The sequence below is a fragment of the Varroa destructor genome, unplaced genomic scaffold (assembly GCF_002443255.2).
Source record: "Varroa destructor unplaced genomic scaffold, Vdes_3.0 BEIS01000003.1, whole genome shotgun sequence".
In the NCBI taxonomy this organism is placed as follows: Eukaryota; Metazoa; Arthropoda; class Arachnida; order Mesostigmata; family Varroidae; genus Varroa; species Varroa destructor.
Genome location: NW_019211456.1, coordinates 18467055 through 18481124, shown reverse-complemented (window position 1 = coordinate 18481124; position 14070 = coordinate 18467055). Strand labels below are relative to the sequence as shown.

General features: G+C 38.8%; 1 protein-coding gene across 2 annotated transcripts; it reads right to left on the bottom strand.

Moving 5' to 3' along the window:
• Nucleotides 1–533: 533 nt before the first annotated feature.
• On the bottom strand, nucleotides 534–13745 carry LOC111247170 (muscle-specific protein 20-like). Of its 2 annotated transcripts, none has more exons than XM_022797809.2 (4): nucleotides 12912–13745; nucleotides 8823–8947; nucleotides 6785–6989; nucleotides 534–1112 (listed from the first exon to the last, which is right to left on the bottom strand). In XM_022797809.2, exons 1-4 carry the CDS (start codon nucleotides 12960–12962, stop codon nucleotides 933–935), a joined length of 561 nt encoding a protein of 186 aa, XP_022653544.1. In that variant the 5' UTR covers nucleotides 12963–13745; the 3' UTR covers nucleotides 534–932. The 2 variants fall into 2 exon arrangements, with proteins under 2 accessions (XP_022653544.1, XP_086841072.1); XM_086984946.1 differs by having other exon boundaries at nucleotides 13619–13660.
• Between the last annotated feature and the right edge of the window lie 325 nt (nucleotides 13746–14070).

The following is a 14070-nucleotide window of genomic DNA, read 5'->3' as shown; positions in this document are numbered from 1 at the left end:
ATATGATATATATCACTTGAACTGAATAACTTGGGCCATTCTTATTTACACTGGCGCTTCCTATCCACTCGAGGCAATTTGCCCATCTGCACTGCGTATCTTCGGTTGATTTATAGCTGGCTTTCCTTATATGATACAATAATGGTTTTCTAAGTACTTCCGTCCCTCTGCTTAGCAAAAAATTCGAAAAAAAACATTTTTGTTACTAGGTTGGAATTCTGTTTCACTGAGTTAACCCGAAGTCGAAGCGTAAATGATCCTGCTCCTTTTGTCTGGAAACAATGTAGACACGAAATAGCAAAGCCCAAAAGGTTGAATATAGAGGAAACTCGTTGTTTTCGTTACCATTTAGATAATATCGCACAATAGACCTCGTACTGTTCAAGCCAGTCACGTACGAACGCTGCCTACCTGATACAGGTAAGCAGGCAGTTTATGCTAGCTTTCAAATCGAGCCATTCTCTCACTCCGTGTGTAGAAACAATTTCGTAAGAAATCTGTGCCTGATTCGAAAACAATGAACAGCCATTAGATTGTTAATTATACTTTTCTTGTATTTGCACAGTGTCAATCATCACACAGTATGGGACGAATACCCAGATCATCGATTTCTGAAGAGGCGCAAATTCGGCCCATCAGCCGTCAGACGATTGGCTAAACCAAGTAAGTAGAACGTTAACCCGGGCCAAATCTGTCCACCATGGAATTGCTTTGATCAGCGAATTTCACGTATCTTCTAAGATAGCGTTTTAGCGCACAAATAGAATCGACGACAAAGTAAAATGTCATGCAACATTCGTAAATGCCATAAAGAACTCCAGAATCGCTAATCATGTCGTCGTCATTGCTATGGGAAGTTGAGACTTGCATCTACGGAAAGTCATTGATACAAATGGTGTCCGTACGCACGAAGCAATATGTATGTGGTCGAGTCACATGTGCCGAGTTAGGCCGAAGTTTTGTCCAGATTGATTAGCTCCCCTATTAGTTCCGTATTGTAGATTGATGACCCCCTGGCCAGCCCGTAACTGTTCCTCTGTAAACTGCCGTACTTGCTTTTCGGCTGGTTTCGGACCTAGGCAAGGTCCTGTGTATTCCGGATGAAGATAACACTGAAACATACAATAAATAATTTAAAATAGCGGTGCGTACTGCAGTTACATCACTAGTTGCCATTCATTGAATCAATTTACCTTCATTTTAATACAAATGGTTTTCTATTTGAAAGCTATTGGGTTATATATTTTCATGAGCAATCAGAAGCCTCTCGTTCTTTTGTAGTTAATTTTATTAGGTGTTACCACAGCGTTTTAGTAGACACGTTTTATTTTCAAGCCTGCTCATTTATGCAGAAAATGGTATCACTTAGAAAAATCTATACCCAGCCTAGTTGAGTGTCGTGGGACTGCATATACGTCTTGTTAAATTTTCAGGCTACATTTTCCTACGACTTGACTAACCATTAAAGATCTACCTTTGGGTTTAATCTGCCATTACATTTTCTACTTGATACAGGATATGTCCCTACAGAACTTCGGGTCTGGCCGGTCTGTATAAACAAAAAGTCGCTTATCAAGTATCCACATGGGCTGGGTGACTGTATTCTTCTTACATAGCCCACAGATTTCGAACACGTAAATTGTTTTGGAAATGGTTTTAAGCTTAGTTGAAAGCAGATGTTAATGTTAGGTTATCTTTAAAGAATGATTTAACCCAACTCAAAGCTCTCTATGCAGTACCAATGACGGGTGCGTGATTTTTTATGAATGTTTTAGCCGTTCGTGTAATATATGCATACGTTAGTTTATACTGCAGTAAGCCCATCTGCCAACTACAGTTGGGAATAATAACGATATGCCACTCGTTGTTTCTAGGGAACAATCTATAAGCCATACGTGCGCATTATAGAGGTAGGCTTTATAGAGTATAGAGGTAGGCTCGTGTACAAATCGGCTAGAAACGTCTAAAGTAATACTAATATGGACAGCTCTATTGTGACGATAGGAGAACATGTGGGTCATGCGCTCCGGATATCATCAGTGCACGCCAGACGCAGATGTACCATAGAGTAGATAATCCGCAGTTATACAAGGTCTCTATAACAGTGAAGATCGTTAATAAGCACTACAACAGTCGATATACCCTATTCTTTTAAGGCCTGTGCAACACTCGATAGCATTGTAAAGCAAACAACGGAATGGATCCTAGCCGCGTCGCGAGAGTGCTGCCTGACGAAGCGGCTCATGTTAATCGTCTATAGTTAAATGCGCCGAAAGCGACGCGAATGACCACCGAGAGGCATTACGCTCCTATGCGTTCGTAATACGGCCTTATACATAGAATGTAAAAACAGTAATAGGTTATATTTGGAAACAGAAGATGACATACTTTTATCCACGCAAACGGCAAGTGCTGGAAATGAATATGAAAAACTCATAAAGTTCATTTTAGGTAAGTTTTCACCGAAGCGATATTAAAACTAGGGAAATGTTTCAAGCACGCATCGGCACTGACAGTGTACAAGGTAGAAGTCCGTGACATGGGGGTTACTACTACTACTACTCTTTCATATAGCAATATGGTTTTTATCTCTAAAGGACATATAGACAAAAACCCACATACAAATCTATAACACCTGGGATGTATATTATATCAATTCTTCTTTTACTTAGCTAGTAGCAAGCAAAAAATGGTGCTTCCTTTTCTAGTTACGAACGAAATTTAGCTTTATTTATAACATTATCAGTATTTTTAAAGAAGTAATAATGGCAAAGTAACTATATGCGTACAAACCGCGGGAAGGAAATTACTTTTTTTTTCAAAAATATCTGATCCGAATAAATATCTATCGCAAGTTCCGTACGAGAGGATGGTGATGTAACTTAGATAAACATTTGCAACACTATATTAAGTAGACGCTTCTTTCCCAGCGTTTGTGACTATTTCCTATCTTTATGTCGTGTTTCACAACATCTTAATATACATCAAGTTGAATTCTTCGGAACTGCCTTATAGATTGGCTGTGTTAAACCTTACTGTCTAAAATATGTTATCGAGGGGAAAAGTGGACGAAATGATGTCATGTAGTAAATGTTTAGCTAAGCTACGTTGACAAATTCTGGCATCAACATAAGCTAAATATAACGGCAGCAGCTGTTGTTTGGCATTAAACGTCATGGGATTTCCACTGGAGTCTATGGATGTGTCGCCCAAGAGGCCCAATAATGCAGACCTGATAGGAAATTGCGCGCATCGCAATTGTATTATTACATAAAAACGATAGTGATTTACACGTAATGGGGCATCATACACATGTTAGGTCGACAGACTAAATTCGGTTTTACAGTTGATTTTTATGCATCAAAGAAGTATCTAGCTTTCAAATAACAAATAAGTGAAAACCAGCTAGGCATCTGCTTCAGCCCGCCATCTGCCAGTTCTGCCCCTGTATCGGATGTCAGGCAATTCACCATAGAGAATATTAAATTTGATTCAAATGTTACCTTCTAAAGCTAGACATACGATATGGTGTATACTAACTATATACCATACACTATTTTTTTTTTAAAAACAAAGCTGTTACGAGTTCTAGGGGCTAAAATTGTATTTAAATTAAGGCCATGATAGTAGATGGCCACTATGGGCTATTAAGCTGCGATGCCGCAATAAATTTTTTACCAACTAAACCACTCTTATACAAAATCAATTAACCCGAGTAGTTTTTTAGTGTCTGGAAAACACAGATATAGCGCAGCGGAGGAAACTCCATTAAAAGATCGGGTGCCTACCTAGCTGCTGCTAGGTCTCTAGCGACCTGAAGGGCCTTCAACGCGTCATTATCACTTATTTACATCTGGTTTGAAAAAGTGTAAAACGGTAAAAACGAACCTGGTTTGAACGTCCAGCAGAATTAAGATCTCGACTGACAAATGTAGACAAGATGATTTATCACTTGTTACTTAAACAATTCAGTCGCTGTAGCAAGTCTCAGCTGCACAGTTGCACAATGCGCCGTAAGCTCCAAATGTCTTAAGGTGAACCAAATCTCTCAATAAAGTTTAATTCACATTGAAGTTGTGATTTTGCCTGCCTCTTCGTAGTTGATGGTTGGTCACTGTTATAGTTCCGTTTCCAAAACTCAAATATCGTAGGCCTGTCTCTTGCTACAATATCGATCTCATGATATTTCGATATATCATATCATATCGATACAACACCGTTTGTATCACAACGTTGGCATAGAATACATGTAAAGGTTAGGTTAGGTTAAACTATATCGATCGGTAATGAAGGCAGAAGCGGAAAGTAGATACATGTTGGAGGTACAAAGTGCACGCATATCTGCTAACTCAGGATCAAAGCGAAGCCCAAGCCTGACTTGACAAGCTGTTAATGGTGTGACGTTTGTTTGCTCAACGGCCCATTAGCTTAAGAAATAGGGAGGTACTGTAGGTTCAAATCTGGGCGCGGGGATACTTTGATTTTTGCAGTAAAAATGTAATCATAAAGAAAGGTGATGAATAATCCGTCTCCGTACGCGCTTCTAGCAAATTGCTCATGCGGCTCTGACAGGTTTTCGCGGCAATGCTAAACACCGTACCGAGGCCTGTCGTAGACGGGACAGCTGACAAGTAGCTGTAAAAATTGCTTTTAGATGACCGACCGTAGTTAGAAAAATTAGCGAAAGCTAAAGATCTAAAGAAACGTATACCTTCAAACCTTTGGAGCCGGAGCTAATCAAGACAATATATTATATGTGGACGGTTTCTGTTTTCGTGTATAGCGAGCGAGCGAGCGAGCGAGCGCTTGCCAGAAAGTGCTACGCTTTTATAATCCAACATTTTTCATTAAATGATCTTTTTTTAAGTTACACATCTTATGAGCACGATTAGTGCCTATTAGTGAACGCAGTTACACAATTTTACTAGATGTAAACATAAATTCAATAGTGGTTATAACTCACTTTAGTTTGAGCAGGAACAGTATAATAACGTGTAACCCCTTTATCAAGCATCACTTAGATCTAAATGCCTTGATATTTAGGGAAACTTTCCTCTTAATGAGATCGGCACAAAAACGCGTTGAATTTCTTGAGGAATCCTAAGACTACAGGGCGTCTTGACGCAAAAATATAACATCATAAAATAGGCCAACTATAGGTAGACGACGGTTTTTTAATATGTAACGGGAACCGTTAACTAAAATTGCAGGAATGAATAGACGCCTAAAGAAAAACACAAATTCTAGAAGCATCCGAGTATTTGGTAATAAAGCTTCCCTAATGAGGTAAATCTTTTTTCTCCATTGGAAATCAGCCTTGAGTCACGGTTCGTGTAACTGGTTGTTAGAAATGCTATAGCTAATGGAAGAGAGTGAAGTCGAAGTGGACGGGGGCCACAAGTGACATCGCGTATAATTTTTGTACAATCTGTCTGAATAACAGTTTGCACTCAATGAAGGTACCTCGTCGGGAAACCTTTGTATGACATAAAGTACAGCTTAAAGGTAGAAAATTAAAGTTGATCATTTTCAAAAGAGAAGGTTCATTCAAATTTGAATTTTATTTGCCTTACAATTACTTAGACCCGTTAAAAGAGAGGTCTCAAAATTACAAAATTGAGAGCTTTGCAGGATTTTTTTTTTTTTCTATTTTTATCTATAATAAATTACTGGTAAAGATAGTGAGGAAGTGGCTAAAATTTGCAATGTATGCAATGAATTTAAGGATCCTGGCTTGCCTGATCTTTAGAACAGTTCCATGAATTCGCCTTAATAAATATATGGGTTGGTTTAGAGAACAAGTTGTTTAGGTCACAGCAGGACACGTTTGTATTTTTCCTGTCCTTGTAATCGGGAACGATCGTGATATATAAGTGTGTATTATTCGAGTACGTACGTCCTCTAAGAAGGCCGTTTTCGGGTGGTATGGCCGGTCACACAAACAAATTCCAGTCCGTCTAATTTTTAACTGATGAAAATAAAGTGCTTCACTCGTTGCAAAATCGATTGGTTGATATAAATGAACAATGAATAAAAACAAGGCTACAAAGTAAACAGAATTTTAGTTCCAACAACTCGTGTTGTAATATTTCTTGTCGTCATAAAATAAATGATACGCTAACGCAGCGAAAACTCAAATGTTTGTCAAAAATTTGCTAAGCTAGATTTTTACACTATCCATTTTCTTCCAGTCTCCGGGGTATTTGTTTTCACAAAGTGGACATTTTGACACATTTACAGATATTGATTGTTAGAGAAAAGGCTGACTTATAGGACACCCATAGTCATACTGTAAATAGTCCCAACTACAATTTAGGCATTATAGTTCTAGATTGTTGTTAGCGATTTCTAATGAATTCGAGAAACTAGAGAAAGTGTTCCCTTTGGCCCCACTCCCCGCTATATATCGATAATACCAGGTGACACGCACAAGAGTTGTACGGAATGATTATTTCAACAAAGGTAGCCATTCGCGATAGCGCGAAATCATGCATTTTCCAGTAACAAAAATTACCTGTAGATTTCAAGCATTTTGATTAGTTGTCACCCAAAAAGTAAAGAGTGCTCAATAAATAAATGTATGCCAAGTTCCAATATCAATTGATCTTATCTTGCATTTCTTCTTAGTCAGAAGCCGATACGAGCCCCTTTTTTTACATCTGTTACAATTTCAATCAACTAACATTACTCGAAATCAACAAGCGCTGCAAACAACTAGTTAACTATTTATACATGCGTAAATTCACCTCTCGTTAAGGGTAGCTATGGTTGTTCATTTACTTACTGCCCTGCCGAGTGCAAGGATGCATTGGGATACTTGGGGAATGTTGCGCCGCTCCCAGAGGTCGACAGACTGGAACACGTCCATCTCGTCGACGCCAAAACGTTTACACGCCTCTGTGAACTTAGTGAGGTTCTCCATCTTCTTGAAGTGCGTACCTGACGTATGGAATTTTGGAATACTACCGGGGCTGATTGCGTTCATCAACCTGAAACGTATAAGCCCAAAAAAAGGCAGCCAATTCTGTTGTAAAATCGAAATTTTCAAACAAAATACAATTGATTAAACAAAAGAACAGAGCACTGTCAATAAAAGTTCTAAAAGTCGCCTCACATAGTCTCTGATATGGTCTGATAGAACATTTATAGCGAACACCAGCACCAAACATTAGTGCAGCTGGATAAAGTGCAAGAGCTACTATTCTTTACTGCCTTACATGCTTAACTGTCTTTTCGTTTAATTTGAGGCTTAATTATGAGCCATTTTAATATTAGCAGTGCCAGATATATGCCCTTTGAGTAGTCAATAACTTATATTTGGATTCTATGTTTGTTTGTACTCTATAAAAATTTGATAAGGATTTGCGCAAGTCTTCAAAAGTGTCGCATCAAATCTGACAAATATGGTAGAAAAGGCGGCATTGGCATGAACTGTAATGCCAATCATTAGACGGTGGCAGAAATAAACGGAGAAATTTCACTAAATTAAGGTTAGATCGTTCACGAAAGCATTAGCAGAATCTATATAGGAAAGTATCAGCTTTGGGCGCTCAAACGATAAGAGAAACGAATAGATATATGTATATGTATATATATGATGATTAGGCTATGTGGATTGGGGTATACCAGAGGAAGTCGTGTTAACTGTAGCACTCGTCGAGGCTACTACACAATATCATGCTAATAAACGGCTCGTTAAAAATTCCAACATCCTGTATATAATTCCGGCCAATCTAGCCTAATTACAGGTAGCTACTTTAACATGCTCATGCATAAATGCGTTTGGTAACGTATAATAGTATAGTCAGTTGCAATATATTGTATACCTACACAAACTGTGGGGAGTAAACGAACTTGACGAATGCTACTATCGAGCAAATCTACAAGATGCTCGAAGAACTGATAAATTCTATGCGAAATTTGACAGAAAGGTAACCTAGCGTACAACATTCCTTCTAGTCTTTTCTGTAAATATAGCTTTTTAGATAAATACTTCTTGAAGCAAATTGCTTTTCTTAATTACGTTTCTTGTTTCCTAACGCGTTCCTTAAAAACACAGCTAATGAGTTGATAAAATTTAAAAACGTAAAATCAATAATTCTTTACGAAAACCACTTGTGGGTTCATTTTTTGCGTTCGAACACAAGACGATAATATTTATATGTGCAATAGCAGAAGAATAAGAAACATATGCGCAAAAAGTGTCCTTCACTTTTCTCGAATCTATATAAGGATAGAGGGAGAAGAAGAGCATAAAGACTGGATACAGAATGAGAAGTGATCCAATCGCGCGTTAAAGCTACAAGAAAGCGATGTCCGAAGACTTATTTCCAATATATTATGGAGTAACATAGATTCTACGACCTTTGCGTAGACCATCAGCCACAATCATAGTAGGTTTAACTGGGCGATATTCAAACATTTTGTCAATCATTGGTTTTTTTTAGCACTTTTCTGCAGAATCGTATCCATACGATAAATGAAATCACTTCTCCCCTATTCATACAAAAGACAACCATTTTATTACCGCAACCATTGAAAATGTTAGCTATGAACCATTGACAAAATCACCAATACATTCACATACTATGTAAAGCTAGGTACCATCGAAAGCACATTTCTTCGTCAATTCATCGTTCAGGATATCGGCGATTGCCACCTGCGATATTCAACGAACTAAAGTAGATCACATACGAGGTAAAGGAGTAATGTTTGCTGCCTCTGGAAAATGTCTGCTTACGGAGCGCAAATAGCGGACGAAAACAGTAATAAATTTCTATGCTTTTGCTGTGTTTGTTGAAATAGACCTTCACGGAACTTACTTGCAGAGTATAATCCCATCTCGGAGGATCTCCTCATAGGGGCCTTTTGGCAGTTCTTCTCCGATTACGTCTTCGGCCCATTGAAGGATTTGAGACTCCAACTCTGGATCGCGCTTCGATGCAATCTGTCTTGATAACGTGGAGAGATATTGCCTTAGTTTCGGTGTGATTGCCATTTTGGGTCATATTTTACATTGAAACTGGCGAAGAATGTATAGTGATTGTAAAATCGTTAATGGATGAAACGTAGCGACTGCCGTAAAGTACCGAAGCATAGTACATGTTCTGCTGCAAAGCTTAACTACGCACAGGGTCCCGTTGCTAAAGCATCGCGAATTAAGTTACGTTCCATTTAAACTATAATTTTTTCGAGTGACGTCGCCCAATGCGTGTATACCTTTAGCGATTCTAATCAAGAAGCTACGTTTATAGAAAAGAAATTGTCAAGATTGTCATCATAACAGAGACTAGTTTTCATATCGCCCACGACAAAGTTGGCTTTGTGGAACTATAAGCCAGTCGTCTTGACTATTAGACTTGTACAAACACTCAACAACATTGAAATTAGAAGTTTAAGGACTAAGTGTAGTTTTGACGTCAAGCTGAACACGATTTTTATATAGGTTATTGAAGTTGAGGAAGATAATTGGCTATGCTAGGCGTCAATAAATACGTTCAATGCATGAGAACATGCGTTAGAACATATCGAAACACTTATCGGTGCTGTCTGGTATGTACTGCATATCCGGCTAGCGGTTACTTTAAAAGCCCATACAATCAGGCTTCGTACGGTATTAACTCTATAGTCATAGAACTTTACCTAATACACTCAAATCAACATCTATTTTTACGAGCATCTTCAATTATGTTTATCAGTAACAAGGAAACTTTACGGAGATAATACGGCAATTTATTTGCTATGTGGTCGTTTTAGATTTCTTGGGGACTCTTTTTTGAAACCATACTTTTTCTTTATAAAGTATAACGAATCTTTCTAAGACGCTGGAGATCTTCCGAGCGTATACTTCTCGGTACTGAACTGGTAGCTCGTGACGGCATAAGTTCCCCTGCTTGCAGAGCTCAGTGAAGTTATCTTAGTAATGCAAATCTAGCTTCGAAAATAAGTAGATATTTTCTCGATAGTCGTTCGAACAATTAATATAAAATGATGAACAGCAATCAGTAGAGTACACGGCAAGATTATTTTACACAAACCTTTAAAAGCCTTTAATACAAACATGCGGTATGCACTTAACGAACAAAGCTTCTACGAACATGGAACCCCATACATTACCCCCGTAACACTTAGTATCATGTAGCAGCTGTGGTCTGATACGCCGATAAGAATAGGCAAAAATCACAAAACGTCTTAATTACAAAGGACAATTTGATTTAAGATATGTTTACATTTTGATGATAATTAGGGTAGGCTGACACTGCCTGCTCCAATATTCGCCGCCCATTTAAATTTCAATAGCTTCAATGCTTAAAGTAGATTTTCTTTTACCTATATTTGTAGGCGGTGTAGTTAGATAAATGGAAAACGTTTACACGATCTGACAATGCTTTCTGAAAGCACTTTTACGAAAATAAAAAAGACCGTCTTAAAAGATAAATTGAGCAGCTTCTTCGGCCAACAATATGTAGCGGCCCACTCATGTGTAACCATGTAACATCCCCACACATTTTCCAATACAACGAGAAAAGTAGCTTTTGTATCTTGACAGTTTCTATCAATTACAAGGAATCAGTTTCGCTTTGTTTGCGTTCCGGACATTAGCGAATATATATAAATTGGCTCCGTTCTCTTTAGTGCTTCAAAAGCCATAACCTGGAACAATAGACTACGCTTTAAGAAAATATATATATTATATCCTTATAACATACTATGAAAAGAAGACTATTCATCTAGCTATCACCTTAAGCGGACGCAGTACACCCACCAACTGAATGGGAATTGGGCCGTCAGTGCACGCCGACCCTGTATTACTATGCTTATTGTTTATTATAACTGTCAGCTAATACACAATCGCGATTGCCTTTAGAGAAATCCTGACCACCTGGTATTTTTCACCACCGAGGAGTTTGCTCGAAACGGAGTAAAAGTGTTATAGATATCTCTTTCATATGTTTAGAACAGCAACACGGGCCACCAAGCAATTATTGTATCGCAGTTAACAAATTTCAGTCGTCCGTGGTGCTTTATCACTACACACTTACCAACAATACGCGAATTTCTAATTAATTTCTGCACTTTTGGGACTTTCTTTTATCGTAATACTTATTGACGGGTAGAAAAATGAAGACCTGGAAAAATTTCTTTGATGTCTTTAATGTCTTATGAGACGCTTATATCAATAGACATGGGCCCTCAGGCCCCAAATTATTCGCTTTCTAATAAATTCATTCTTGGTTAAGGCCTACTGTTGCGAATCATTTGCGCTGTTCCTGATAAAAAAAAAAGTGCAAGTAGCTCTGCTTTAGGGTAACAGAGCAATACGAAATCATTCATCTACCAGTTGTACAGCTACCAATCGCAAGGTATTGTGCCTTAGCGTTTTCTGACTCGTTTGCGCTGGATTCATAGAGATGATATATTTTTTAATCATTTAAGGATCACTACTGCATATTTTGTAATAGCGTCGGACGGAAATTTTACTATTTCCATAGTATGGTGCTAGAAAAATAAGCTGTTCATACACTGAATTGCTTCAAATTAAGGTACAAAACAAATTCGCACGCACCATATATATGTCTGGTAGAAATGTTATTGATTAAAGGCTGCATAATACTATTCCAGTCCTAACTATGTACCCGCCGTCTTGATGTTGGATACCTGCCCCAGAAGAAACGTGTCTCATCACACCCAGTTACAATATCCTTCTGAATTATGAATGAGTAAATTGTGACATATGGATCTACAGGCCTGGGACCCGACGTAGCCAGCATTATACCTCTTGGCCACGTTATTTTCGTATATATGCCACATTGAAGATTGAACGATGCCCTCATTGAAGCGAAGACTAGTCATCGTTTATCTTGTCTTGCTGAAGAATGATGATTAGTTATTAATTGGCCGCCTTCTATGGTACAATGATACCTCTTCGAAGTAGCGGTCAAAATACTAATGGCTAAAAACAATTTACCCTATTTAAAGGAACCTTCCCGAACTACAAATGAAGCAAAACGCAAATCACTGAGTATGAAATGCTACGACCAACACAGCATGCGCACTCAGTGAACCCTTGATTCAAACTGTCAGCGAAGAAAAACCATTGTACTTCAACTCTCATTAGATCTGAATATAATCTTCATCTCTTGGCCTGAACAGATAAGTAATTGGTTACGCCGAATGGGCAGAAAGCGGTTGGGCATATGAGCTGTCATTGGCACAGAGTTTGATTGGCAATCAGATGAAATTAAAGATGCCGGTGCGAATAAAATACGCCGTAGTATATACATTGTACAATACAGTATCACTTGTCGGGCTAACGGCCTTTTACGTGACAGACACTCGAGCGTAATCTGATGCATAAACAGCCGGCGAGTAATTTATTTATTTAAATCTATTGTAGCCCCAACCAAAAAGTTACACCAGACCCAATGGTGTTTACGCTTAGCACGATTATACGTGCACGGCCGCATATATATAAACGCTAGTTAATATTTAAACAGTGTAATTAGCACCAACAAAAGCGATATTAATAAATTACAAAATTTTTATATTAGAAAGATCTATTCTACCCTAGTTGAACATCGGTAAGCCTAAGTATGTCATCTAAATAGATTTCCAAGGGGGAGATAATTTGAAAAATGCTCGTGCTCGAAACACTCCGCTTTGCACAGTGCAGCAGTACATTTTGTTGTTATAAAATATCATCTATGATTTCTCACTGCGGTTTACATTCTGGTGTTTGCCCTTTATTTTGCTAAGCAAGATTTCAAGGTAGGTATTTAGTCATTTTGGCACGGACGAGTGCATTCTACCACACAAAGGTACGAAGGCCTACTTTCTGTTCAACCAACTTTTGATGTCTACCTAAAAATTTGACTATAGAGACATTGAATTGTCCGAACAGCGCTCCCCACCTTACAAGCAACTTCAGCGCTGAGACCGTAGGAGATGCCGCGGAACGCCATTGTAACAACACCACATCCTCTTACGCCGTAAACTTTCACAGTGTTCTAACACAATTTAATCAGCAAAAACAGATCCCACAGTCGGAAATGGGCAACCATACTGGCTCTGTTGTGTAGCTTTTAGCGTTCATTACCTCCTCAACAGCCCCATTAACAATGAAGTCATATATATGCTGGCACCACACACAGTCCTCAATTCGCACGTGCGTTCGGCAAACTGCGCGCTAGATTTACGCAGTCCAATGCTAAACTGATCACACTGAATACTTCCAGTTTAAGGGCGACCATTTTAACTTAGCGTAAAAAAAAGTTTCGCAGATTCTTCAACTGGCCAACGTTACTCACGTTTGCAGCAACCGTCCAATCGGCTTAATAGAGCAGGGTTATGCTGGCCATTCAGCCATCACATTTTCTATGAGAAGACCCCTTCTCAGTATAGACTACACCATTTCCTAAGTGCATCCCAGTCTTGTCACCGGACAGCCTTTCAATCAAAAAACACAGTATTAGTAATAGCAACTGTACGAATACGCTCGTCAGATTAGTAAATTCGAAGTGGACGGTATCGATCAGTTGAACGAACGCGCGGAGCGATCAGTTTATCAAGAGCAGCTGTTGCTGTGTCAGAGAAAAAGGCTTTTCGAAGGCGCACTCACACGTCCAGCAGGAGAGGCAACGCTCATAAACCTACTGGGCGTTCTCGGACTATCTCTTTAACACTGGGTTCCCCAACTGCATCGTGGTAGGCGTCTGCTATCATCGTGATTGTGTACTTGTGGCTAGCAGAAGGAAGACCCTGGGTATCTTGGAACCACAGGTATCCTCCTCTCGTGTTCTGCATAGACTGGTGTTTTCCACATTGCTGTAATATTGCTGCTGGCTAGTTTGACCAGTATTCAAATTTAGGCGCCGTAAACTCCATTCGCTTACAATATGAATCTGAAGACTGGGTAAAACTAATTTATTGTAACCGTCTCATATTATATACGATCATACAAGCATAGCAGTACGTATTTTCAGGCTGTCCTTCTAATAGCTAATCAGCGTGTTAGTTAGGTACACATTTTTAGAGGAGATCTAGCGGGTTGTTTTAAAAATCGGCTGTTTA